We start from the raw sequence: 26,401 nt of genomic DNA, 5'->3' as shown, positions 1-26,401 counted from the left end.
CGGACCCTGCTCCGGCCCAGGCTGGCGGGACCTCGAGGGTGTCGCGTGGGCGGCACGCGAGGGAGTTGGGGCATGGCACAGCCAGGCGACGTGTGGGCATGGGCCCGCGCGAGCAGGCCGCTCGTCTACGACTGGCACCTCGCTTGTGGCGGGCTGAGGGGGGAGGAACGGGACCAGGTGGGCCAGCTCGAGGCGGGGAAGGCCTCCGCGATAGCACTGTGACACAAATGTCTTCGCGGTGCAGGCCCTGATTGTGGACCCGACCGCACGTCACGTTTACTCCTCTGCAGGCCGAGGCGGCTGCTGGATGCGCGCCATTGAGTGTTTAAGCTTTGCGAGATTCGTATGTGTGTCAAGCGGCCTTGTTAGTAGCACCGTGAGCTCCTGTGCTGCAGCCACGCAGCAATCCGGTTCGGCTGAGCCCACTGTGACTGACCTAACTAATGCAAGCCTGCATTTCGAACAGTGCCCATGAGAGCTCGCTGTGGGAAACACTGGAACGGGTGGCCCGGAGAGGTGGGGAAATCTGCATCCTTGGAGGCTTTTTGTCCCAGGTAGACAAAGCTTGGACTGGGATGATCTAGTTGGGGATGGTCCTGACTTGAACAGTGGGTTGGATAAGATGGCCTCCTGGGGTCCCTTCCAGCCCTAATTTTCTCTGGTTCTGCACAGTGTGGGGCAGAGACTGACCACAAAGGTTTGCAGGACTAAAGCCCAGGTGTGGCTAGCTGTCTGTTAAAGAGCAGGAAGTCTGAGAAAACATTTGTTCTTTGTATTACGGTTGTACTGAGCCCTGCTGTGAGAGCGGTGCACTCACTGTACAAGTAAATCAGGAAACTGGCCCTTCCCAAAGAGGAATTGAATCAATATAATCTGAAGTAAAACTTGCACATGGAAAAATGCCACCCCCACAGAGAAAAAATAAAATCCAAACTTGCTGGGGGATGAAGAATGCAGCTTATACTATTAGGCTTCCAGTAGGCTGGGGAAGTGGATTAAGATTGGCGTACTGCCCCACGCTTGTTTTCTCCTTTTTCCTTTAATGTGCTACATTTAATATATAAAGTGTTAACATATAAAGTACAGTGCAGTAAAATCAGATCTAATATTCATGGTGCACATTTGATTTCCTCTATAAAGGAAAAAAGTTGCAGTCGATGACTCAGCAAGATTTCCACAAGCAGCCACGGAAAAATACCATTTTAAAAATGTTAACAAAAAATAAGGGAACTGTGCCATGACTTTGACCTTAACATTATAAAAATAGTGGAAAAGGCCTTGTATTCTAGGGAAACTACATTTTTCGTATCCCAGAACCGTTCGTCCAATATTAGTAGTAAAACCAACTTGCTGAAGAAATGGAAAACTTGCTGAAAAAGTAGTTGTCATGCTGACAAAATGTGATATGCCAACTTTTTATAAATTAGTCCTATATTATGACCTTCAGCTATCAAACTTAGAAGCAGATACCATCTCATTTTCACACTTAAAGGTACTGTTTTTCGTGCTGTAGTTTTCCATCTGATCCTGCATTAGATTAGGCTCCTAATCATGCTGGGCTTGCATTAGTAACGTAGTTTCCTAGGTCAAGAGGTAAATATATTAAAAAAAGGAGTCAGGTGAACTGGGAGCTTAAGTCTCATTTTCAAAAGATATTTAGGAGCTTTTGAAAAGGCCTGAAAAACTAATACATAAAGTGTGATTCTCTGCAATTCTTTTCTAGCTTCTCATGTTTTTCAGAATTTCTGAGGCCTTAAACCTGCAACCCTTAGATACGGATTTAATTTTATCCAGACGTGTATTTCCATGGAAATCAATGCTTATATAAAGTTATCCACGAGCACCAGGGCTTCAGACGTTTCCAATACGTCCATCCCCAAAGTATCTAGGCATCAAATATTTATTATATACAAGTAACAAAACATATCAACTGGCATCACTTTTATTGTTTAGAATAAATTAACTTTTATTTTAAGATGCTTCTTCGCTGTAGAGAGGTGAACTAGGCAGCAAGCCAGTAGACTGAGCCATCAAATATGTATTAAAAGACTGTCAAAAAATAATATCGGAGAGAGAGAACCTGAAAGCAATAAAGCATCAATTAACACACCATGCCAAGGGCTCTTGGAAATCAAAGTGCAGCTTAAAAGGGGTGGACTCCACAACCCTGCTATGTTCAAGGGGCTTCACAAGAAAGAGGCTGCGGAGCACACAAAAGCCTGGCAAGACCTCGGTGTCTGTGCTTGACCCAACGGAGAAAGGAGTCCTAGGAGATCCAATGAAGTAAGAAGTTTGGACTGACTCCAAAAAGGGCTTTACAGTTACGAACACAAAGGTCATCCTTTCTACCTTGCTAATTGGCCTTCCTACTCCTTCTGCAGCTGGCAGAGGTATTTTTGGGAGCAGAGGCTCTCCAAAGTTAGGCAAAGCCTGCTGATTCAAGAGCTGTCAGGGGAAGGGTGGGTGAGTGCCTTGGCATAGGAGACCGGGGGTTGGCCGACACTCTGAAAGTCCCTTGTCCAAGTAGAGACAGCAGTGATGTAGGCAGCAGCGCCGTGTGTCAGCGCTCAGATAGGAAATGCAATAGGGTTCATTCGTATCCAGCAGCTCTTTGGGTAGATATGATGTCTTCTATTAGACCAAGTAGTTGGAAAAAAGTTCTTTGCAAGCTTTCAAGCATAATATCTCGCATTCCCTCAAAGCCTCCGTGCTGGCTTTGGGCTTTCTCCTGATCTAGGAAACCGTGCATGGATAAAAAGGCATAACGATAAATAGTTGATTATTTAATATTTGTTATGGTAACACCTAAAGTCTCCTCTCAGTTATCAGGATCCATTGGGTAAGGCACTGTGCATCCTCCAAAACATTTCCTGCCCGCAAATGCTCATAACAGAAATATCATTTTCCGCTTTTCCCCCTTCCTAGACTGTCCTCAGCCAGGCAGAAATGGCAGTACAGATTTGCATGGTGTTTCTTAGGCATGTATGAAGACGTGCCTGGAACAGCAAACAGCTAGGCAGAGACATGGATGTGACCTGCAAGCAGGCAGAGGAAGTGGTAATGTAAGGGTTACTTCCATAAGTCAATGCAAGGCAAGTAATTGCCCTTCTTCCTCCTTTATTTTTAACCTTGTCACCACCTTCCTTTGCATTTGCTGCAGCTCAGACCAATGCCCCTGACATGTTTGTTGGTTTAAAGTGTTGCTCCGTTGTATTGTGCACTTGGACAGGGTGGAAAAGAAGAGAGAACCAGCTGGCTGCGTAGTGGTAGCAGCACATAGATAGGGTCCCTGCTTCTGAACAAGGGGTAGGGAGGAAAAACTAGGGAGTTGTCAATCAGGTACAAACATCTTGCTGAAAGCTGGGGTGTAACGGAGTAACTCTGGATATCCGGGAGCACAGGTTGCAAGAACAGCCGTTGCAGATTCTCAGAGTAACAAGACAGCTGCTGTCTCAGCCCTAGAATTGCTCTCCAGATAGGTGACCAGCCCAGATGGGATATCAATCTGCATGGCAGGCATTCCTGGCATTTTGCGGTGTTTTCACTGTCAGCCGGCCAAGGAGAACTCCTGCCTCCTTTGTTGGGGGTGTCTCACTTCCCCCACAAGCTCAAGAGAGGAAAAGTATAACCAAGAGGACCCAAGAGATACCAAATTGCTATCCTATATCAGCCGGTACAAGATCAGTCCTTCAGCTTGAATGCAAAAGAGGGCTGCTGTTTAGATCTGGTTAAAGGGAGCTGGCTGTGCCAATTCGGAGTATATCAAAGAGATACAGACTCTGGGCCAAATCTGAACAAAAAGCAGGGTCAGGTCACAAAGCAGCAAAGTATGAGCACCTGGAAATGCACAAAAGGGAAGATAACCCATCCCCTGCCAGCAGTCTCTTTGAAGTTGGGGCCTTGCGGGGCCAAACCCACAACCGTTCCAAGATAAAGAAAAGGAAGCTAGCTTGTCCGTAAGGTTCAGGAGAGAGTCAGCACCTGTTTTGTTCAGGCTCCTTCTGCACTAGGGACAAGCCAGTCCCATCTCCCATAATAGAAGTCATAGACACATAGGGTTGGAAAGTGACCTCAAGGGTGACTAGTCTGAAACCCAGGAAGTTCAGGAAAGTTTTGTCCAGCCCAGGATGACAATGTGGCTGTCAAGAAACAAGAGTTTCTAGCAGTTCTTCTCCCTGGGTCCCAGAACAAGGCTATCTGGTGCCTTCGCTGAGCCAGGCCTGTCCTTTCCCTCTGATGGGAGAAGGGGAGAGAAGTCCAGCATACCTGCTCATGGACCATCCTGAGTCCATAAAGACAGGGGCAGCTATATGGTTTCTCTTCCCTTAACCCCGAAACTTCCTCTCCTTGCATTTCAGGGGCAACACCTGGAACGCAGGGCAGGCTGGGGTTGAAGTATTTTCTTGCAAGCCTTACTAGGGAGGACATACCCAGTTCCTGAGACCCCCAGTCACAAGACAGCACCTTCAAATACCTCCCCGCAAACCAAGTGCTATGCTTGTCCATCTATACTAGGAAAAAAAATAATAAAACAAAGCCATTGTAGCTCAGAAGTCTCGACTCTTACACACCAGCCCCAGGATTATAGTTCAACTTCAGGCACAGTCTGCACGTGAAAAGGTATCCTTTGTATTGTCTTGGGAAGGAACACCTCCTTGCATCCCGCCCGTTATCTACAGGGGGCAGGGTATTTTTTGATGTCTCAGAAAGGATCCTTCTGTCCAGGTTTTTCACCATGCCACACTTCCAGCGAGGTGCTAGTCCTGCTTTTTTCAGGGAGGACAAATTCAGCTTTAGGTAGTAATTAACTTGATAAGAGCAGTAAAAAAACAGCCCACAGGTGGAGTTGATAGAAGCCACGTGGGACTTAATTGCAGTACTCCAGGCTCTTGCAAAATACCCGTCTGAGCCTCTTAAGAATGGTGAGATGAGAAGTCATGAAAATAACCTTCTTATTAGCAGTTACATCAGCTATATGTCATCAGCATTAACATTAAATCTACCATCCTTCAGCTTAAGGACTCTGCTGTACTTCAATGAGCTTAGCCAAAATTCGTATTCTCCTGGCACGTTGGCTTTACAATTAAATCCCAGGCATTTGTACCCAAACCCCCCAATTCTGACTTTATGAAACTTTTATTACAGAACAGATCCTGTTCCAACGGTTCATGATTGCATCACTGCAACAGCGATGTGCAGCAAATCCAACAGACTGCAGCTTTCCTGAGCGCAGAGAAGCAAAGGAAACTGCTTAAATGTCATGTTTGTCACAAAAGGAGAGAGGTATCTACTGCAAAGTGAAATCTTTTGCCTTTTCGTTGGCAGTAGAGGCTCGCAGAGTGAATCAGCCTCCTGAGCAGAAACTGGCAGAGCTGAGATTTGACCCTGCCGACCGTAATCTCTCCATAGGCAGGAGCTCTTTATTTTTGTCTAGTCACAGCCGTCATCGTCGGCCAAGCTGGTAGCCCCGTCTTTTATTAGCATTGCCGGACACTTTCCCGTTAGAAGAGCCCATTTACAGTAGCAAGGACTTTGCCCTTTCGTCCAAAATGTTTCATGCCAGGTGTCTGCCACAGGCGGTAGAGGGTTTTTTTTCTTTCTATTTGAGCCAAAACCATTCAGGCTTTTCTGATCGGGAAAATTGCAGTGTTTTTGCCCATATCAAAAAATGGAGGTGAGCTGTTCTTCTGTACGTTCTAGCACTTGCAGCGGGGACATCAGTGGAAGGAGAGCAGATGTGGGGGACTCCGGTGTCCCTCATGTGCCTTTAGCCGTCCCTGTCAAAATCCAACTAAATTTGACCAAGGTTACAAAATCCCAGCTTGGTCATGCTGAAGGGCTGCAGTTTCACAGTTGAATACAACCAGATTTCCATCCGCAGAGAGGCTGCTCCAGCCCAACTGCAATTTTAGGTATCTCCAGGCCTTGTTAGGGTCCAGACACCTTAATGAAGGGCACCAAACCCAGCTGGTACCCAGATTCAAACACGGGGGGAAGGGGAGCCTGCAGAGACCATGTCAGGACAAGGAGCCAAAGCGGGAAGAGTCTGAGAATGGGGAGGAAAAGGAAACATAGGGCTGGAAATTGGGGTCGGGCATTGGGAGACCTGGGCTGAGGCAGGGACACCCCCATCCAGGTGCCAGGATTAGCTGGGTAAAGAAGCTTAGGTTTGGAGTTGGGAATGAGACTCGGAGAATGGAGGAGGAATCTGCAAAAGGAGCCTGGGACTAAGAGGGAGGTTGGAGAGCATGGATTTGGTGGGGAAGGGAGGGAGGGATGAAAAGCTAAGCAAGGGAACTGTCCTGGCTTGACAGAAAGACTGGGAATGTGCTGAAAAGCCTGAGAAATGAAGACTTAGGTGCAGAGAACTGGCCGGGGTGGGAACAGGGACTGTGTGAGAAAACAGCACTTCCTTCTGCTGGTCCCCGCGGAGGCCTCACCAGCGTGCCGTGCGACCGCACTTTTTTCAGCATGCTGTTTTTAAAAACCTAGCAAATTATACATTAGAAACCTGGGAAATGAACAAGTGATTCAGAAGGATAAGTCAAGCATGCAAAAGCAAGGAAATGCCAGAAATAAGGTGCATGCCTGTTGTGATACAACCAAAAACCCTGCATATTGTGATGCAGTCTTTATATGATTACCTGCTGTTTTCCCCCTCGTGCAGCGCACAACATGGATAGTGCTCAGTCTCACCTAATGAGTAGCTACTGAGTATTTTGTTTCCCCCATTGCTAGAGGTGTGACCTCAAGCCTTATTTACTGTGCTCAGTTCAGACCTTCTCTGAAGATGAAATGATTCGTTTCCTCCCAGGCTTTACTGTGAGGCTCATCACTACAGGATCCAAGTGGTTCATAAACATTCATGACTCTATTTTCACAACAGCTCTTTAAGGGTAGGAGATATTTTTATCCTCCTTTTACAGATGGCAAACTACGGTGCTGAGAGGTTAGGAGCAAACTGCCTGCTAATTTTGGAAGTGCAGGCAGAACCTGGGGCCTGATTTTGCAGGGTACTTAGCAGTAGATGGACCTTTGTGTGTTCAGACCTGACTCTCACTGATATCAGCTGCAGGTTTAAATGCTCATCATTGCACAGGAGGCTCCAGGGTCTCAAATTAGGCACCTGGAAAATGAACCCACAATTAGGGCCTGGACACAGGACATGTTTTCACCCATGTCATTTATATCAGCTTTGCACAATTTGAATTACACTGGCATCCAGATCAGACAGACAGACAGCAATCCTGGGGTAGCTGCTCACAGTCAGTGTTATTACAGCATCTCACCACTTAGGCAGCAGGTAATAGCATGCTGGAACAAAGAGATACCTGAGGTTAGCTGTGGGGTTACAATGGTGTAGTTTTACCCCCCAATTTTTCTCTGGGCAGTTATTCACCAAAACTGAGCAATTTACCCTGGTATAAGGCTGTATGACGTGTGTCTTCTCTTTTTTATATATCAGCATAAAGCCAATTAAACCAGTAGAAATATTCCATGTGGCCAGCTCCTTGATGAAATGAGCTTGGGTTCATGAAAGCTTATGTGCGCACACACTCTCTCTCTCTCTCTCTCTCTCTATCTCTCTCTCTCTCTCACACACACACACACACACACACACACAAAATTCAGTTTGTCTATGATTGGCTTGTCTAACATAGCTAAGTACCTCTCTCTGCATATGGATAGGACCATCTGTGAAAAATACGGCTGAAGTGATTTATTCAACATTTTATAGGCCACTCCAGTCAAGACAGAGCTAGAGCCCAGCGCTCAAAGGTAGTGGGCCCCTGCCTTCGCTATGAGACCCTTGAGTCACATGCTTCATTCGCTGCTCACCGTCCAACTTCTGCCGCAAGTGAAACAGGAGACCTGCGGCCTCCTTTAGCACCACAACTCTCATTCATGCCAGGAGCAGGTCCATCCCGTGCAGTGAAGAAGGCAGAGGTCATGTGCAGGAATATCATCTGATCGTGTAACTAAAGCCCTTATCATGATGCATGTGCAAAGAAAAGAGGCAAGTGAAGAATGCACTGGCAACTTGAGTTCCAGTGTTTCCTAACACTGAGTGTTTGGCTTTGCAGCCTTGATATTCTTTTCACCTATTTGAATGTGTCTGAACAGAGAGAGACACGCATGCATTCTTCATCTCATAGTTTCATAGATGGGTTGGAAGGGACCTAAGTAGAACATCAAGTCCGACCCCCTGCCATGGCAGGAAAGAGTCCTGGGGTCAAACGACCCCAGCAAGGTGTACATCTAGCCTCCTCTTAAAGACCCCCAGGGTAGGAGCCAGCACCACTTCTCTTGGAAGTTGGCTCCAGATCCTAGCCGCCCTGACAGTGAAGTAGCACCTCCTGATGTCTAGTCTGAATCTACCCTCTGCCAGCTTGTGGGTGTTATTCCTTGTTACTTCCAGTAGTATTTGGGAGAACAGGGACTCCCCCATAGCCTGCTGGTTTCCCTTGGCCAGTTTGTAGACGGCCATCAGATCCCCCCTCAGCCTTCTCTTGTGGAGGCTGAACAGGTTCAGGTCCTGTCGCCTCTCCTCGTAGGGCCTGCCCTGCTGCCCCTGATCATGCAAGTGGCCTCCTGGACCCTCTCCAGGTTGTCCACATCCGTCCTGAAGTGCGGCATCCAGAACTGGACGCAGTACTCCATCTGCGGCCTGACCAGTGCCGCGTAGAGGGGGAGCATCACCTCCCTGGACCTGCCTGAGATGCATCTGTGGATGCACGACAAGGTACGGTTGGCCTTCCTGGCTGCATCCCCACACTGCCGGCCCATGTTCATCTTGGCATCAATGATGAGTCCAAGATCCTTTTCTGCCTCTGCACTGACGAGAAGGGAGTTCCCCAGCCTGTAGGTGTGGTGCCGGTTCTTCCCCCGCAGGTGCAGCACCTTGCACTTGTCTGTGTTGAATCCCATCCTGTTCTCATCCGCCCACCCTTGTTACCTGTCCAGATCTAGTGGCAGCCTGTCCCTCTCCTCCAGCGTGCCCACTTCTCCCCACACCTTAGTGTCACCCACAAATTTGAACAGGGGACTTTTTACCCCCTCATCCAAGTCGCTGATGAAGATGTTGAACAGTGCGGGGCCGAGGACCGAGCCCTGGGGGACCCCACTGCCCACATCCCTCCAGGTCGGAAATGACCCATCCACCACCGCTCTCTGGGTGCGGCCCTCCAGCCAGTTGGTGACCCAATTGACTGTGTGAGGGTCGACACCACAGCCCCCAGTTTCTTAATGAGAACAGGGTGAGAGACAGTGTCGAAGGCCTTCCGAAAGTCCAGAAAGACGACGTCCACCGCGACACCTGCATCCAAGGATTTGGTGACCTGGCCATAGAAGGCACCAGGTTGGTCTGACAGGACCTGCCGCTAATGAACCCGTGTTGGTTGCCCCTAAGCATAATCTCCCCTGCTGGCCCCCCGTGGATATGCATCAGGATAACTCTCAAAAAGCTTGCCCAGAATCGAGGTAAGACTAACGGGCCTATAGTTTCCCAGGTCCTCCTTCCTCCCCTTTTTGAAAATGGGGGCCACATTGCATCTCATCTTCCAAACATGCACTCTCCTGGTAATGATGAGCTTAGAAAGAGAAAGGACAAGTTTCTTTTTTTTTCCCCATTGCCAGGAGTCTTCCCCCCCCACTTTTTTCTTGCTGTATGTAGAGCTGTTTACAGAACAGGAGCGTTATTTCCATGCGGTCTGGATGGAGGTGAAAGGATTCCCCGAACGTGTAGCAGAGCCTGGGATAAAGCAGCTTTGGATAAGCCCTTTTCTTATCTGAATCTGTTCTAGTCTCAGCAAGTCTGTGGCCCCTGCTGTATTCTTCTCGGGGGGGCCTCTTTGGGTTTGGGAAGGAAACTGCACAACTTCTTTTCACTTGTAACGAAGCAGCTGTGAATAGAGAAAGTGAATATTTCTATCTGCCAGTGAAAGTACACAAGCCTGTCTCAAGAGTGTAAACCAGAGGTTACCTAATGCTTCTTTCCAACTTTATCTTTGGGAAGCACCAGGGGATTTGACACTTAATGTTGAGGCTTTGCAACCTGTGGTAGTATGGACAGGTATGTCCTTAGCTCTAGAGCCCCTCAGGCAGAGGCCACGTCTTCCTCTGCATTTGAAGAGCACAAGCCCCGTGGGGCCCCAGTCCTGACCAGGGTTTCTGAGAACTACTGTAGTGCAAATGAGCCAGGGGCTAAAAGGGATCATCTGGCTGCAGAATGCGTGCCCTTAGTTGGCACTTGTATCACTTGAACAGTGATTTGATCCAAAGCCTCTTGCAAAGTTTAGTTTCTGCTTTTGTGGTTCTGTTTGACCAACCTATCCACATAATGATGAGTAGTGAAGGCAAGAGCCAACACTGTAATCAAAATGCTGCTGGTTAATCCCAGCACTCAAGGGGCAGTCCTATGAGAACAGGTTTGCAAGACAGGACTTGAGTGAGCTTTTGTTTTGAAGAACTTGCTATTGAGACCGTAGAAGCGTTCCCTAGCCGTGATGACAGTCTGGCTGCTTGTCACATCCCAAGCACTGCTAGAGTAGGAGATTTTTAAAAATAAGCCACCCTTTTGAAACCTAGGACTAATAAAAATACGTCTCAATTTATTTACCCAACCTAAGGTGGAGCCTGTTTACAGCCAACATACAGACTCCATCCAGTGCAGTCTTTGGAGTCGACGGCATGTGAGAATTCCTGTTAAATCTATTAAGAGGGAACTATAAAAAAGGTGATATTGGCCAGCCTATTTAATTTGCATTATCCAAAATGAGTAAAAGGACTGGAGAAGGTTACTGGACTTGGGTCGTGGAGACCTGGGTTTCCTTTTGTGACACTGACTGCATGTCTCAGCTCCCCTGTGTATCATGTGAGGATAACCAGACTTCATGCATTTTGGTGTAAGTTCGATTTCTCCTACTACACGTGTAGCCGACCAACAGCACGGTGCTCATCTTGATTAGGGGCATCTCACTGTATTGTACTGCAAATAGTAAGACTGACTGACATGCAACAAGTAAACAGCACACATAGTGACAAGTCAATTAGATGTTACCAAAGCATCCAGCTATAATGACCCGAAGTACTATTAATAATGCAGTGGAGAAGATTAGCTTTTTAAAACAGACAGTGGTATCTGCTTCTTACATCGGGTTGAAGCTCACTGGCCATTACAAGCCTATGTTTTAAATTATCATATGCTGTGCCCGATAAGGAATGAGCCTGAAGTATCTTGGGGCAGTTTCTGGGAAGTTTGGTGAAGGTTGATCAAGGAGCTTCTGAATTACGGAGCTCAAGAAACACATCTGTCTTTCACTGCATTGAGGATGTCCCTGGTTTGGATACCTTGACTGTGACTTGGCCTAGATTCCCCACATCTTTTTTGATGGGGGCTGACCTTGCTGTTGAGAAATTATTTGGATTTCCCTTTGGAGGGCAGAGCTGGCAGTGCATTTAAAAAAGATAGACTGTCTTGTTCACCTTAGCAGGAAACGGCACGTTTGTAAACTGATTTGCCACTGACTCCTGGGCTCACCTGCTGAGCAGAGTCAGATGTCAGAGGCTTCTCCATATTGGGAAGGGGAAGTAGAAGGTGGGCTAGGAGTTTGGGAAGGGTGCATGAAGAAGGGAAGGGGACCAAGAAGGACCTGAAAGTTGACAGGGAGCCATGCTGCCCAATGCAAGAACAGCAGGCTCTGGCCAGGTCAGGTGCTACAGGCATCGTGTTGGTGGGACATGGAGGAAGGGCACGGGACCCCAAGGCCGAGAGCAGTGTTGATGCATCCTGGGGTGAATCATATGTAGGTCCAGTGAAGGAGTAATGGGGGTGTAGGGGGATCGAGGATGCATAGCAGATGGAGGTGAGTCTGAGCAGAGACAGACTGTGCCAGGAGGATCGGGGAAGGGGAGGGGAGGGCATGGAAGGACATTAGGGTACAGGCCTAGCTGGGAAGGAATGACAGAACAAGGGCTGGGAGAGGGAGAGAAGGGGCCTGAGGCATGTGTGTGTGTTTGGGGGGGGGGATACAGAAGTTACAAAAATACCATTTCCTACTTGAAGAATCCATTCCCTATCATCTCCTAATAAGATCTGTCATGTTATTTGTGTGAGATTTAGAGGAATCTGGTTACCAGGAGATCTGAGAGCTTTCCTCCTCCCCTCTCCCCAGGTAGTTCAGCACAAGGATTATTTCTCACTTGCATTGGGTTAACATAGATGTAGGAGCTCCAGCCAGGGACCAGGACTCAGTGCTGGCCACAAGGAGAACAACCTGGGAGTGCTGCCCAGATGGCATGTTGCTCAGACTGAATCCCACATGTAATTGTGCACAATAACAGGTTTTGTCTTGAAAATATTAAAATAATCCAGTGGATGTTACGATCCCCTTTCGTTCTGCGCTTGTTTGCCTTTCCTTTTCCAACAAGCTAATTGGAAGCAGAAAGGCAGTTTATCCCAAACCATCACCAGCATCCCCGTATGCCTTGAATGGCTGTTGCATAACAGAAGTGCCTCGCTGCAAGAAAGCTTTGCTCGCAGCACAGTTCCCGATCTGGCTGGGCGCTCCGAGAGTGCTTTTGAGGTGCGTTAGCCTTAACAGCCATTTTGTAACCCTGAACACTGATTCCTGTTCACTTGCCGACGAGCCAGAGAAATTTATCTCCCTTTGGTTTAGAGTGACCTTCTGTGCATACAGCTTATTGGGAAGATCGGGCTGACCCAAGGAAGAGAGCTCTTTAAGCTAATAAAACAAGATTGGCACAAGAACAAATGGATATCAACAGATCATGTATAACTCTTGGGTGGAAATTAGAGGGAAGTTTCTAATAGGAGCAGTGAGTTTCTGAAACAGCTCCCAACAGGCGCAGCAGGGGCAAAAAAACCTCCTGCTGTGGGGGTGGGTGGGACGGACCGCACTGTCATAGGGGTGCCTGGGATAGTGTCAGTCTTATGTCCTGGGTCCCATATTCTTGTGATTGGCATTGACATGGGTCCTACTCATGGCACTCCTGGACTCGCCGAGTAGCGAGTGACTAACTTCTTTTGGCTTCAGATTTTCTTCCTGTAGTGAATAAGAAAACCCCCTGGAGTGATACAAGGCTGAATTTACTCATGCTTGCAAAACTAAGGAAATGTCTTGAATTTATTTAGCAGGTGCAAATCCACGCAGCCAAGCAATAGCCTCCTTATTAACTGAGTTCAATGTTATTAATCCACCTCTTCATTTGTAGAAGGGACACTTTTCTTGAATGAGAAGATGCTACAGAAGCACTAAGTAATATGAGTCCAACTCGCATTACGAGTCCTGTTATGAGGACAATTTTATTACTCGTTAAGGAGCTGGAGCTCACTTGAGGCAGCCGTTAAAGTAGACAAGTGCTATGTAGGCTTCTCCATTCATCTCCTTTCATGTTTCCTGCTCCGCCCTTAGCTTTCACCTGTTCTTCCACTATGGATAGATACTTGCAAAGAAGCCAGAAGGGCCCAAACAGGTCAAAATGTTCCGACACTACAGATTCCTATTTGAAATATCTGGATTTATCTTGTGAATCATGTGCATGGTGTGAATATTGTATAGCACCCCACGGTGCCACAGATCCTTGGTTGGGTGGAGGAAAGCAAGGGGTGGGACTGGAGACTAGCCAGTGGATCTCAGGCTATGAAACCACAGGCCTCCACTGTAGAATAAGGTCGCAGGTTACCCACACCCACTCAGCATGGTGTCTGTCCCGCACTAGTGATGGCTGGGTGTAACAGGAGTCTCGTTTTTGGAGTCTCTCCACGTGTGCAACTCCGGACTCCTGCAGTGGGCCCACCGCCCGCCTATTCTTGCCTGCCATGTCTTGATCTTGTTTATAAGTGAAGAATGATGAAACTTAGTGGGAAGCTGCCCATTTGTACACGCCCCGATGGCAGGGGGCACTGTCTGTGGCTCCTTTTCCTCCCCTGCACCTCAGCCCAAGCCTCGCAGACGGTACTGGAATGCTCTCACTAGGGCCGTGGTGCTAGGTCCCGGCCCTTTGCTTGCCCTCAGGGCTCTTCGACGCCCCTTCTCACTCCCGGGGTCCCTCACTGCCCCCTCACTCTGAGCTCCTCACTGCCCCTCAGCGCCGGGGCTCTTCGCTGCCTCTTAATTCAGGGGCTCCTCACACCCCCTCTTCGGGGCTCTTCGCAGCCCCCTAACTCCGGGTTTCCTCGCGCCCCCCAACTCAGGGGCTGGGCCAACGTGCCCCCCCAAACAAAGCTGTGCCCTCTTTGGCACCATTGGCTGTGCCCTCTGGGCACCAGGAACCCCCAGATTACTGGGGAGCTCCCATGAGGCCTCCTCACACCCCTACAGCCTCACCCGGTCCTCCGGTCTAACCATAAGCAAACAAAGGAATCAGCCCGCCGACTGCAACATAACCCAAAAGCCTACCGGCTTGTAACCCAAGCTCATAAACCCTGCTCCACTCCACGTGAGCTCTACCTTACCTCCGTCAGAGTTCCCTTGCCCCTGCATCATTGCAGCCCGTCCGGGTGGTCAGGCTCCGGCCATTGCCCCGGGCTGCTCAGCTCACCCACAGAGCTCCTGCTCCTGTGGCTGCCGGAGGGGAACTGAACTCCTGGCCTTCTGCCTGGGCTTAAGAAGGGCTAAGCTCCGCCCCTTCCTGGCTCCAGGCTTCCCCGGTCGCCCTAGCAACCCGCACTGGCACAGTCTTAGAGACTGGCAGTTGTGCTTCCCCTTTTCCGCCGCTAGGGGCCTCTCCTGAGCATTTTCTCCTCCCAGTCGCTGGCCACCTAAGAGCCCTGCGACACTGGGCCACGTGTAGAAATGTTGATGAGCCAGCTGTCTTGTCTCCTGGAACTAGAAGCAGGACATGCTTAGGCTTTTAGATGCAGACATACCATCTTCAGTGCCCACAGTCCCACCCAGGGAACCAGTGCTATACAACCGAACGGCAAGCTAAGGAGGGAATTCCCTCCTTCCTGAGCCCACAGCAGATCCCCATTGTAGTAGGAAGCATTTGCCACTTTTCCACGGGTTTGTTTCTCTGGGACACAGACAGGGATGATAGGGTATGCAGTAAAAACAGCAGCTTTGCATGACCATTTCCTTTCTGCTTTTGTCTCAAAGGATGTCTGGAGGAGACATGGCCAAGCCGCTCCTAGGCCGTCGGAACGTGGACAATGACCCAAACCTGGTGCCCACGGCCGGCCGCACCATCGGGGTCCTGGGAAGTGGTGACTTTGCACGCTCCCTGGCCATTCGTCTGACATTCTCGGGTTTCAAGGTGGTGGTTGGAAGCCGCAACCCCAAGCGCAAAGCCAGCCTCTTTCCGTCGGCCGTGGAAGTGACTTTCCAGGCCGACGCGGTGAAGAAGACCGATATCATTTTCGTGGCCGTTTTCAGGGAACACTACTCTATGCTTTGCGAGCTGAGTGACGTGCTGACGGGCAAGATACTGGTGGATGTCAGCAACAACGCCGAAATGAACCTCCACAAAGAATCAAACGCAGAGTACCTGGCTTCCCTCTTCCCAACATGCACTGTTGTCAAAGGATTCAATGTGATATCAGCATGGACTTTGCAATCAGGTCCCAGAGATGGAAATAAGCAGGTAATGTTTTCTTCTACCAAGGGCCAAACTCTCACTGACATGAGTTCTGACTGCATCCGCTGAGTGCTTCACTGTTAGGTGGATGTCCAGAAACCACTCAAATCAGGTCTCACTTTTGACAGAACCTCTCTGCAGCCTTAGATGTACCCGTTTTGCTTCCTGTCTTCCACTCCCCCCTCTTTAAAATAGGGATCATATATGTTAATTAGCATGTGACAGTTTGGGTGTAAGGTCCCGAGAATGTGTTAACAGTGCTATAGAAATAGATAAGGAGCTTAACAATTTGAATGAGAGATCTATATTTTTTTAAAAGCTGGGCAAAAACTTTTCTGCCACCAAATTGTAATTAGTGCTTAAAGTTTCTTGATTTAACTCCTCTGGGCCACATCTGTGAACAGAGACTAAAAATGCTTGTGCTCTCTGGATAGACGGTAGCATATCACTGTAAGTAAATACGTAAGTAAATAATACCTTGAACTCCTCTCTCTAAACGAATGCCTGTCCTGGGCTAGATGTGCTCTTGGCAGCCTTTACATATACACACGTGCACACACATGCTCGTGCACACGCACTCCAGAGAGCCAAGTGATAGCCATTCAGCTGTTTGAAATCTAGGAATCCTTTCATTCCTTTACAACTGCGTATTTTCTGTGTCTTCTGCTCTCTTCTTGTGTTAAAGAATATTTTTCTGCTCATTCCAGGTCTTGATCTGCTCCGATAACCAAGAAGCCAAACGCGCAGTTGCTGAAATGGTTCGTGTCATGGGCTTCACCCCTGTGGACATGGGCTCCTTGTCTTCAGCCTGTGAGATTGAGAACATTCCTCTGCGCCTCCTCCCGGCTTGGAAAATCCCCGTCTTTCTGGCCCTGGGCCTCTTTCTCTGTTTCTTTACCTATAACTTGGTCAGACAAGTGATACACCCCTACATCAGGGAGCAGAAGAACAAGTTCTACAAAATCCCCATTGAGGTGGTCAATACCACGCTGCCATGTGTGGCCTATGTCATGCTGTCACTTGTCTATCTGCCTGGGGTCCTGGCAGCCTTGTTACAGCTGTACTGTGGCACAAAGTACAGACGCTTTCCAGACTGGCTGGACCAGTGGCTACAGCACAGAAAGCAGATTGGTCTCCTCAGCTTTTTCTGCGCAGCCCTGCATGCTGTATACAGCCTGGCCTTGCCCATGCGCCGGTCTCATCGGTATCAGTTAATAGAGACAGCCGTCAAACAGGTAACGAGTTTCTCACCTGGTGAGCCTGCGTCATCATCTTGGATGCAGCTCCAACTTCTGGGTAGCCCATAGACTGTCCAAACCATGCATTTAGCTCTTCAGTTTTTGCATGGTTCCTTTACAATGAGACCAATCACACATAAGCAAGTTAGGAGCTAAGCACATACCCCTTCCCAGAAACTAACCTTGAGTCACTGGAGGGTGGCAGCTTGATGGTATGCCATCACTTGACAGCCTCTGCTGTCAAGTGGAAAGTTGTAGTGATCAGCGATGATGGTTATTTTTAGCCAGATGTTTCCAGTCCTGCAGCAGCAGGTTAGAGAGTCAAGGTCCTCCACAGCAGTTGACTATGATAGGAATGTAAAGTGAGCAAAATCCACTTTAAGGGAAGCAGTCCTTGCCTCCCTGGGTGTCTGGGCTTAGTATTGGGCTGGGAACAATCCAGGGAGGGGAGCGATCCTAACCCACTGTTGTTGGGGGGTTTTCCTCCCCCAGGTTTTCCATGAATTCTCCCCATGTTACTAGTGGGAGATTGTGGGCTTTTCCTTTTGGATGTGGCATTTCATTGCTGCTTTACTGTTGTTCATAAACCCTTTGTAAAATAAAATAGGACTGAAGGGAAGGTCTCGGGTTCGAGAAAGTCATGACATTGCTTGTTTTACTGAGAATCACCATCAGGGAGCTGTTGGTGGTACCAGTGACAAATCCACACTAGAAAAACTGAATTGGAATCACGGGAATTAGCTCTTCAAGACGCTTGTCTTTCACTTTAACATCCTCCAGAGGACTGTTATGGAAACGGAATGAAGAACTGAGCATAGGAGTCAGAGACAGGGGGGAAGTGATAGGGAAAAGCCTCTTGGACTTGCTGTGAACAAGCTAACAGTGTACAGCATTTCTTCAACATAAGTCCTCGCTTTCTAACTTTATGGAAGACGAAGTTTGTCTGAAACAACAAAGAGATGCAAAGCACCGAGGGACCAGCTGTTCTGAAACACAGCGCATGATAGCTGGATGATGGTTAGCAAGTGGCATTTATAAACTGCTCAAGGGTCCTTTGGGAAAGGTTGGTATGAAGGAGAAGGGTTGGTTTTACATGAGGGTGACAAAGGTGCATTTAGTGCATCACAACTGCTGAAATCCTTGTGAATGGATATTGTGTCATGTAGGATTTTATTGGTGTAATGGGATGGTCAAGAGAGACACAAATGCAGGCTTCAGTCAGGGTTCATTTACTTGTGATCTCCAAAGGTGAGAAGAAATCTGTACTGGTGTCAGACACCTCTCAATACCAGCACAGAGCAAACTCCCCTCTGCAGTACTTGCTGCCTATGACAGTCACGAATAAGTCCCAACAAGGTTTGGTGTCAGTTTTCTCCTCCACATTTTGTTTTCTAGCAACATCCTGTTTTAGTAAATTGAGTCCACTTAATGGCCTAAATGGATAGTTATAAATGCCACCGTCTGGAACGCAGTACAAAGCCCATTTTTCCTTCCATTAGCTTGAACAATTTTCCTCATTTTCAGTGCACTTAAAATGAGTGCTCTGAGGCGGCCACAGTGTATTTGAGCAGTCAAAGGTCTGTAGTTGTTTGCATGGCTTTAAACTGATTTCTCGTGTTAATTTTCATTCTAGATGCAACTGCAGGTCTTGATTCTGAAGGTTTCAAGTACCTGCACATCCAGTGAAGGGCTGTGGGAGCTGGACATACTGAGCGCTTTTCAGTCAGGTGTAAATTTTTCAGTCAGCAAATTATGGAAACTAAGCCTTTCTGCAGCTGCCACAGGTGCCTTTGCCTCCCTGAATGAGTTAGTCTCTCAGGTGCCATCCTGCCCTGCCTCTTGCCAGTGGTTCATGTAGACGTGGCATGTCAGCAGGGCTTTTGGGAGACCATCCCCTGCTTGAGGATAAGCAACCATGGGGTTAGAGCTCCATTCCTGCTGCTCCAGAAACACAAAGCCAAAGGAGAGTGTTTGCTAGCCGTAGTCCAACACATGCAAGCTTTTCCAATACCATTCACTAGAGACCAAACCCACATGCATTAAATCTGTTGAACATTCAAGTACAAGTCTAAAGGCAAGTTTAAAGGCTGGTTCCAAAAAAAGCATAAAAACCAGTTGCTGTGACCCTAACCACTCTGTTTAGACAAAGCTGTTTAACTCTTCATTGTTGTACCAGGCAATGGAGAAGAAACCTGATGTGTGGATAGAGGAGGAGGTCTGGAGAATGGAGATTTATGTCTCTTTTGGAATAATCGCCCTGGGCTTGCTGTCATTACTCGCCATCACGTCACTTCCATCCATCGCCAACTCTCTCAACTGGAGGGAATTCAGTTTTGTTCAGGTAAAGTCAACCCTGGCCTACTCTGGAGGCTTCTCCCACAGGTTGCAGAAAGGAGGAAAGGGCATAGCGTGCTGCTTCCCCCCACCCCACCTTTCCCCTCCCTTCCTTCCCCAGGCACCTGGGACCAGCAGATCCCATCAGACCCCAGATTTGGTGGGTGTTGTTAAGCACGGGTCTGTGAAGTGTAGCCACCCTGCTAGCTGAGGACGGCTCTGCATGTCCACCCCTGCGCAGCTGTGTTGTATTGCTCAGGGTTGGGTCGATCAAGGTTTTTGTGGGGAAGGTGTAGAATTTCTTCTTGTCCCTCTGCAATTACTTCACTTCCATTAATGCCCCAAATGCTGGCTAATGGCAGGCTCTGCCTGTGTAAGCGCTGCTTTGCCATGTCTAGGTTTTTCTCTCTCTGGTTTCTCCTGATCAGGAGAGGGGGTAACCCTGCTTTCCTGGCAGGACTCCAGGAAAGGCTTGGCTTGTCTGATGTTCCTCCTGCGGACTCCGTTGGATTCCTGTCCAGCTCCGGCTCCTGCACAGCATTGCCATGTGCAGTTGAAGGGTTCCTAGATTCAGACCAGTTAGAAATGCAAAATACCTTGCAGGTCATTTCAGTCCATCTCCCTGCCAGGGCAGGAATGTTCCTTCCAGTTGGCCTGCTCCCTCGCAGTGCTGGCTGCACTTCAGTCGTGCATAATGTGGTAGAGGTGCTGTGGACAGCTTGCAGAGGGCCTTGGGACACTCCAGGATGAAAAGCAAAGGATTATGATGACTGCAGGAAGCCAAGACCCATGACTATTAGGGTTTTGCTAGGAATAACCCTGTAAAAGATTAATTGTTAAGGCAGTTGGCAGAGGAAGTGTCCTGGGAGCAGAGGTTTACTGGGATGCAACCTTAACTAAAAAAATGAAACCTAAGGGATTCGGGTCTAATTCTGTCCACCTCAGGAGCAAATACCTATTCTGACATGTGGACAGGGCTTTCTCAGAAAGCAAAGGGGTTGGATACAGAAAGGATTCCCTAGCGTCCAGGGCTTCTGCAAAGTGCCCATGAAACAGCAGTCTCTGTGCTCCTGCTCACACCGTGGAGTTAAACTGCATTTGCTGTATAAAAACAGAGGGAGAAGTAGAGATTTGAATCCTGAAGGCTCACAGGTGGTATGTTGTAAGCAGTGGCTACAGGCACACAGATCAGTTACTCTGCGGCCAGCCAGGAAGTGAATTCACCTGTGCCTTAATAATGAAGACTACAGCCTTTGAACACCCCTTAGCCAGTGGTTTGGGTGCTCTCCTAAGAGATGTGGAGTCAAATCAGCCAGAGGAGAGATATAGAAACACATGCCTTGAGGTGTGGTTCATATCAGTGGGCACAGGGCAGGATGGCAGTTCCCCTTCCTCGTGCTTTGTGCTGGTCTGGGTTAAGCAACGAGCTCCAGAAGAAGTTTCCTGGTGGCCAGTGCCAAGTAAAAGGAGTTGCATCCCCAGGCATTAAGCCATTGGCTCGCTGCGATGGCTTATGTCCAGTATGCTGGCTTTAGTGGGTCCCACTGCAAGGTGCCTCAGTGTCCCTATGGATTGCAAAGGCAGCCGGCACCTCACAGAGATGCTACCAGGCACAGGGATTGTAGGGCTCATTTACCCCAGAGGAGCTAGTCCCTGGACACCTGGGTTATTTCTAAGAATGAGACACAGTCTCTTACCTCTCCTTCTAGGCACTTTTGAAAATGCTTCCCATGGTCGAGATCTCCTCTCTGAATGATACTGCCTAGCAGGTGCTTCCCCCCCATCCCAGGGGTGTATTTCTGCACACATGTACATTAGCCTGGCAGCCTACACAGGTCTCTTTTACTAGTGCATTTAACACGAGGCACTACATGAATTGTGGGAATCATTGTTTGGGTGTATGACTGGGATGTAGGTGGTCAGGGCTTGACCCTAGGGGGTCACAGCCCAGGGCATCAGAAACAGGCAAGGTCAGGGAAGCAAGGATCTAGACTAGAGCTGGGAGACAGGGGATCAGGAGCAGGCAGGTGAGGGAGCTGAGGTCTATAAGGGACTGGGCATAGGAAGTCACCCTGAGAAAAACCACAGGCCAAGGGAAGGGGTCAGGGAGGACCTAGCCAGGTGTCACTAGGTTTGGAGCAGTTAGTTATAACTGTATGGGACAGGACAACCAAAGAGGCAACCAAAGAAACCAGAAATGGGTCAAAAGCCCCTGGCTAAGCAGGGTGGTATCTGTCTCGAGTAACCTGGTGGACACTAAAAGGCTACTGCATAGAAGCAGACAGCGATGCCCAGCAGGCAGGTGGAACCAGGTGTGGCAGTTTGGCTAGCCTGCTGCTCTGGCCCCTGACACCAATATTAACAGTGCATGAGTGTCAAAGCCAAGTAAATGAATGATGCTATTCCCAAAAAAACTCCTGGCTTCCCTACGTTGTGACTGGCTGGCTTAGTGCATGGAAATCCCTGCTCACTTATACCTATTCCTGGAGTGCAGAATAAATGTATGACACTGCATCACAAGATACCCATTCCAGCTGATGATGGGTACGTTGGCGTTTTATGTAGGGTTATCATTTTTAAACACCAAATTCTAGATCTCTTTTTAAGGAGAAATTTTTGGATGATTAATCCTTAAACAAATTATTTGTGCATTTCCAGATAGTGAACAACATTAGTACAACAATTTTGGGTGCTTTTACTATTTAAGATGTGAAATTTCAAGCATCAAGGTGTATTGTTTTCCCTGCTAAATCAATGCATAGTGGCAGGTTATATTCTCGTACAATTTGCATGCACTTATACAGGCTGAGGAATGACTGGCTAGGCTGCAATACTACAGAGAAGGATCTGGGGGTGACAGTGGACCATAGGCTGTATATGAGCAAGTGTGCTACTGTCACAAAAAAAAAGCCACCACCATCTTGGGTTGTATTAACAGAAGTGTCACTTGCAAATCAAGGGAAGTGATTCCTCCACTCTATTCAGCACTCGTGACGCTTCACCTGGAGTCCTGTGTCCAGTTTAGGGTCCCATGTTTCAAGAAAGGTTTGGACATATCGGAAAGAGTCCAATGGAGAACAGTGAAAATTATTAGAGGCCTACAAAGCAAGACTTGAGAAGAAATGCTGAAAGTTCTAAGGTTATGTAGTCTAGGAAAGGGAAGATGGAAGGGAATTTGATCACAGTCTTCAGATACCTGAAGGGTGAAGACTACAAAGGCTAAAAACAGATTTGTCCCAAGACAAAGCCTTTTATTCTGGGATCCTAGAGAGTATAAGCGCACTGTCCCACTTTAAGTATGTAGTTCCTGTGAAGAACCAAGATAACATTTTTCCTGGGACAACAGGGGCTAATTCAAGGAGTTAATTGCCATTCAAGCTGTATATATAAAGGACTGTTCCCAAGCTGTTGTGATGCCAGTCAGAGCCAGGAGAAATTAGACCTGGGATAAAATTCCTATCTGTTTTTAGCCAAAGAGGATGGAGATCGGTTTTTCTCTGCAGCGGCAGGGGACAGAACTAGGAGCAATGACTTCAAACTGCAACAGAAGAAATTTCACTTGATAGGGTTACCATATTTCCAGTATAAAAATGAGGGGAGAGGAGAGGGGGGCAGCACATATGGTTGGGGGGGCAGTGATATGCCTATGCCCTGCCTCTCCCTCACTCCTAAGCCCCTGCCCTACCAGCCCCCCCCTTACTCCCATCCACAGCCCCTTGTCCCCCCTGCCCTGCTGGTGCCCCTCACTCCCAACCTGTAGCACCTTGACCCCCAGCCCTGCTGCCCAAGCAGCTCCCATGTGCATGCTTGCATGCACGCACATGCACGCAGGCACACACACCCCTCCACAGCCAATCACCTTGCCTGCCACTCCCAACCCAGGAAAGCAGAGGCAGAGCAAAAACCCGGACATTTCCTTGCATTTAAAAACCCTCCCAGACACAAGGACAGGGGGCCAAAAAAAAGGACATGTTGGGTTCCCGGACGTATGGTAACTCCTTTTCCTTCTGGGAGAAAGCCCATTGTCCCACTTCAAGCCAGAGATGAAATGTGCTAACACTCCCTCCCTTGCTGCCCGCTGCCCACACGCGCTCTGCCCTTTATCTTTATAAACTAATGGTGGCTCAGTCAGTTCAGTTGCCATTCATTCCAGGGACTAGCCCAGGGGTCGGAAACCTATAGCACATGTGCCAAAGGCGGTGTGTGGCATGCTTTTGATTGACACGCAGCCTGCTTCCTGCCCCAAGGGGTGGGAAGAGCCATGCCCAAATCTAGCAGCACATGGCTGCCTGGAAACAGCCCGGCCCTGGCCCCGGCCCCAGCCCTGGGCCAGCCCCAAGCCGGGGGCTGTTGGCACCCCAACCCCAACCCTGCACTGCCTGGGCCCAGCCCCAGCTGGCACCACTGCCGTGGCTGGCCCCAGCCCAGTGCCACCGCCGGGCCGGGGCTGTCCCTGCACTGCCGATGGCCCCAGGCCCAGCCACATGCTGGCGACAGACCTGGCCCCAGCCAGCACCACTGCGGCCACCAGCCCCAACCCAGTGCTGCTGCCAGCCCGGGGCCGTGGACCTATGCAGGCCCTGGCCCCATCCTGGCACTGCCTATGGCCCTAGCCCGTGCTGTCAGCAGGCCCAGCCCCAGCCCTCAGCGCACCAGCCCCAACCCAATTCCACTGCCGGGCCAGGGCCATCAGCAGCATCAGGATGGGGCCGGGGCTGGGGCTCGCACAGGGCCCAGCCCCAGCCAGCACCATTGCCACCGCCTGGCCTGGCAGCAGCACTAGACTGGGGCAGGTGGTGGTGCCAGCCGGGGCCAGGCTCACCAGCAGCATGGGCCGGGGCAATCGGCAACGCCAGGATGGGGCCGTGTACATGAGTATGTGGGGGCGTGGTCCTTAGCCATGTGCTGCTGGTGAGCTCAGCCCCTGCTGGCACCATGGTTGCGGGCTGCCCCAGCCTAATGCCACTCCCAGGCCAGGACTGTCGGCAGTGCTGGGATGGGGCCGGGGCCGGGCCCCGCTCATGCCTTGACCCCATCGTGATGCTGCCAACTGCCCCAGCAGCCAGGCCTAGGCTCTAGCCGTGGAAGTGGTGCCAGCTGCTGGCAGGCCCAGGCCTGGCCGCAGCCCTCACCACTGGCACCGCCAGCCCCAGCACAGTGCCGCTGTCAGGCCAGGGTTGTCAGCAGCATCACCGACCCGGGAAGTTGGAAGCCCTGCTGCAAGCAGCCTGGGCCCCGTGGCTATCAGCAGCTGCCCAGAACCTGGGTCGGCTGCAGCTGGGAGGCTGAAACAGCTGCTGCCTCCTGGCCCCGGCCCCAGCTGCCTCCCAGCCCCAGATCCAGCCCTGGGCTCCGGGAAGGCACCAGAGACCGGCAATGCTCTCCACTGTGCTGCCCTTGCCGCTGCTCTGTGTGAAACCCGGCACAGCGGGGGGGCACAGAAAGCTGCCTGCCGCTCTAAGCTCCCCGCTGCCCTGGCTACACTTGCCCTGCAGGCGGGGGCATCAGCAAGGGGCTCAATCCTGCGTGCTGCCCGCACTGCTCCCGTGCACACAGGAGAAGTGTAACCCAGGTGGCGTGGAGCTTGCCGCAGCAGGCAGCTTCCCTGTGCAGGACCCAGGCCTGGGAGGGCAGCAGAGCTGGGAGCGCAGCATGTGTGAGGGCAGCCCAGCAGGTATCTGCTGCCTCCCTGGAGCCCAGGGCTGGGGCTGGGAGGCAGCAGCTGTTTGCAGCCTCCCGGCTGCAGCTGGTCCAGGTGCCAGGTAGCTGCTGATAGCCACAGAGCCTGGGCTGGGGGGCGAGGGGCAGCAGGGCTGGGGAGCAGGGGCTTTGGGTGGGGGGGCAAGGGGCACAAGCCGGGCATCCTGCCATGTACCCCCTGCCCTTGTTTTGTGTTTTTGGCATGCCGGCACTCCAGCACCTTCCAAAGCAGGCATTGTGGAGGGTTTTGGCACTCCGGCCAAAAATCGTTGCCTATCCCTGGACTAGCCTATCAAGCTAAAAACAGACAGCTGGCTTGATTCAAATTTGAGTATTTTATCTTGCAGCAAACCCCAGACCTTACAGATGGACAAAACCCATTTTCCCATATTAAGTACCTGTGAATTATCTGAATTGGCACTTTGCCTTGGAATAATCACAGTTAATTTGAGTTAATTGCTATTTAAGCTTCATGTGTAGATGACTGTCTGTCAACTGTTTTGATGCAAGCCATACCCCAAACCAATCAGAGCTGCATTAAACTGGTTGTGCCTCTTTAGTCTCCAAGGGGCTACAACCAGCTTGGAAAGATATGCCTGTGTAAGAAGCTATCCCTGTCCTCTTTTTCCCAGGTTTTGATCAATCAGGACTGCTTCAAATGAAACAGCTGCTTATAGTCTTTCTCACTATGAGGATGATTAGGCACTGGAATAGGCTACTTAGAGAAGTGGTAGAATATACATCCCTGGACATTTTCAAGAGCAGGTTAGACAGACACTTGGCTAGGATGGGCTGGTCAGGGACGATCCTGCCTAGAGCAGGGGACTAGATCAGCATTCTTCAACATGTAGATCACGACTAAAAAGCGGGTTGCAAACATATATGAAAAGGTCCCAAACAAACTTTAAAAATGGATCAACAAACTTACATGAGAAACCGTGGCTTTTCCCTTGCAGGCTGTTACAGTTCCAGTCTGCAAGGGGCTGCTTGCCGCCCCCACCCACATCCCCGCTAGCCCACATACCCACCCCCTCCCCACACACTAGGGGGCTGGGGCTGGAGCCTGGGGGTGGGGGGCAGCATGTTGGGAGTGAAGCGCACTGGGTCAGCACTGCTCATCAGTGTTTACAAGTGGGTCTGGGTACAAAAAGTTTGAGAACCACTGGAGATGACCTCATGTGCTCCCTTCCAGCCCTACTTTTCTATAATCCTATGAAGCTCTCTGTACATAACTAGGGCCCTGAGAAAATCGCAGTTTTGCAGACTGTGCAGATACCATGACATTCTCCCCACACCATGATTTTTAAGGGTTGTGAGCATAGGCCAGGGCTAATGGGGCTTAGCCCCTGCAAACATGGAGCAGCGGTGGCAGCGCAGAGGCTCCACCCCAGTGTGTGGGCTCTGGACAGCTGCAACACGGGGAGAGGCACGCATAGACACAGGTGTGGAGCCCGCACACAGCCAGGATTGCAGCCAGACAGCATGCGGAGCACTGCCCACCACTGCAGGCAAGTCAGGGAAGGAGAAGGGGT

At 49.8% G+C, this 26,401-nt stretch overlaps 1 protein-coding gene across 2 annotated transcripts in view; it reads left to right on the top strand.

Moving 5' to 3' along the window:
• The first annotated feature begins 2,662 nt into the window (after window positions 1–2,662).
• Window positions 2,663–26,401, top strand: part of STEAP3 (STEAP3 metalloreductase) — a 29,568-nt gene continuing 5,829 nt past the window's right edge. Inside the window, exons 1-4 of one of the 2 annotated variants that reach the window (XM_019553856.1) lie at window positions 2,663–3,062; window positions 15,120–15,603; window positions 16,305–16,832; window positions 19,012–19,176. In XM_019553856.1, coding sequence (XP_019409401.1) covers window positions 3,025–3,062; window positions 15,120–15,603; window positions 16,305–16,832; window positions 19,012–19,176 — 1,215 coding nt within the window. In that variant the 5' untranslated portion in view covers window positions 2,663–3,024. Of the gene's footprint in view, window positions 3,063–10,758; window positions 10,905–15,119; window positions 15,604–16,304; window positions 16,833–19,011; window positions 19,177–26,401 lie in introns of those variants that run through there. The other variant, XM_019553855.1, reaches the window with a different exon arrangement.

The sequence above is a fragment of the Crocodylus porosus genome, unplaced genomic scaffold (assembly GCF_001723895.1).
Source record: "Crocodylus porosus isolate Cpor-Errol unplaced genomic scaffold, CroPor_comp1, whole genome shotgun sequence".
NCBI lineage: Eukaryota > Metazoa > Chordata > Crocodylia > Crocodylidae > Crocodylus > Crocodylus porosus.
Note: the sequence above shows the minus strand (reverse complement) of the source record. Positions and strands in the feature narration are given on the sequence as shown.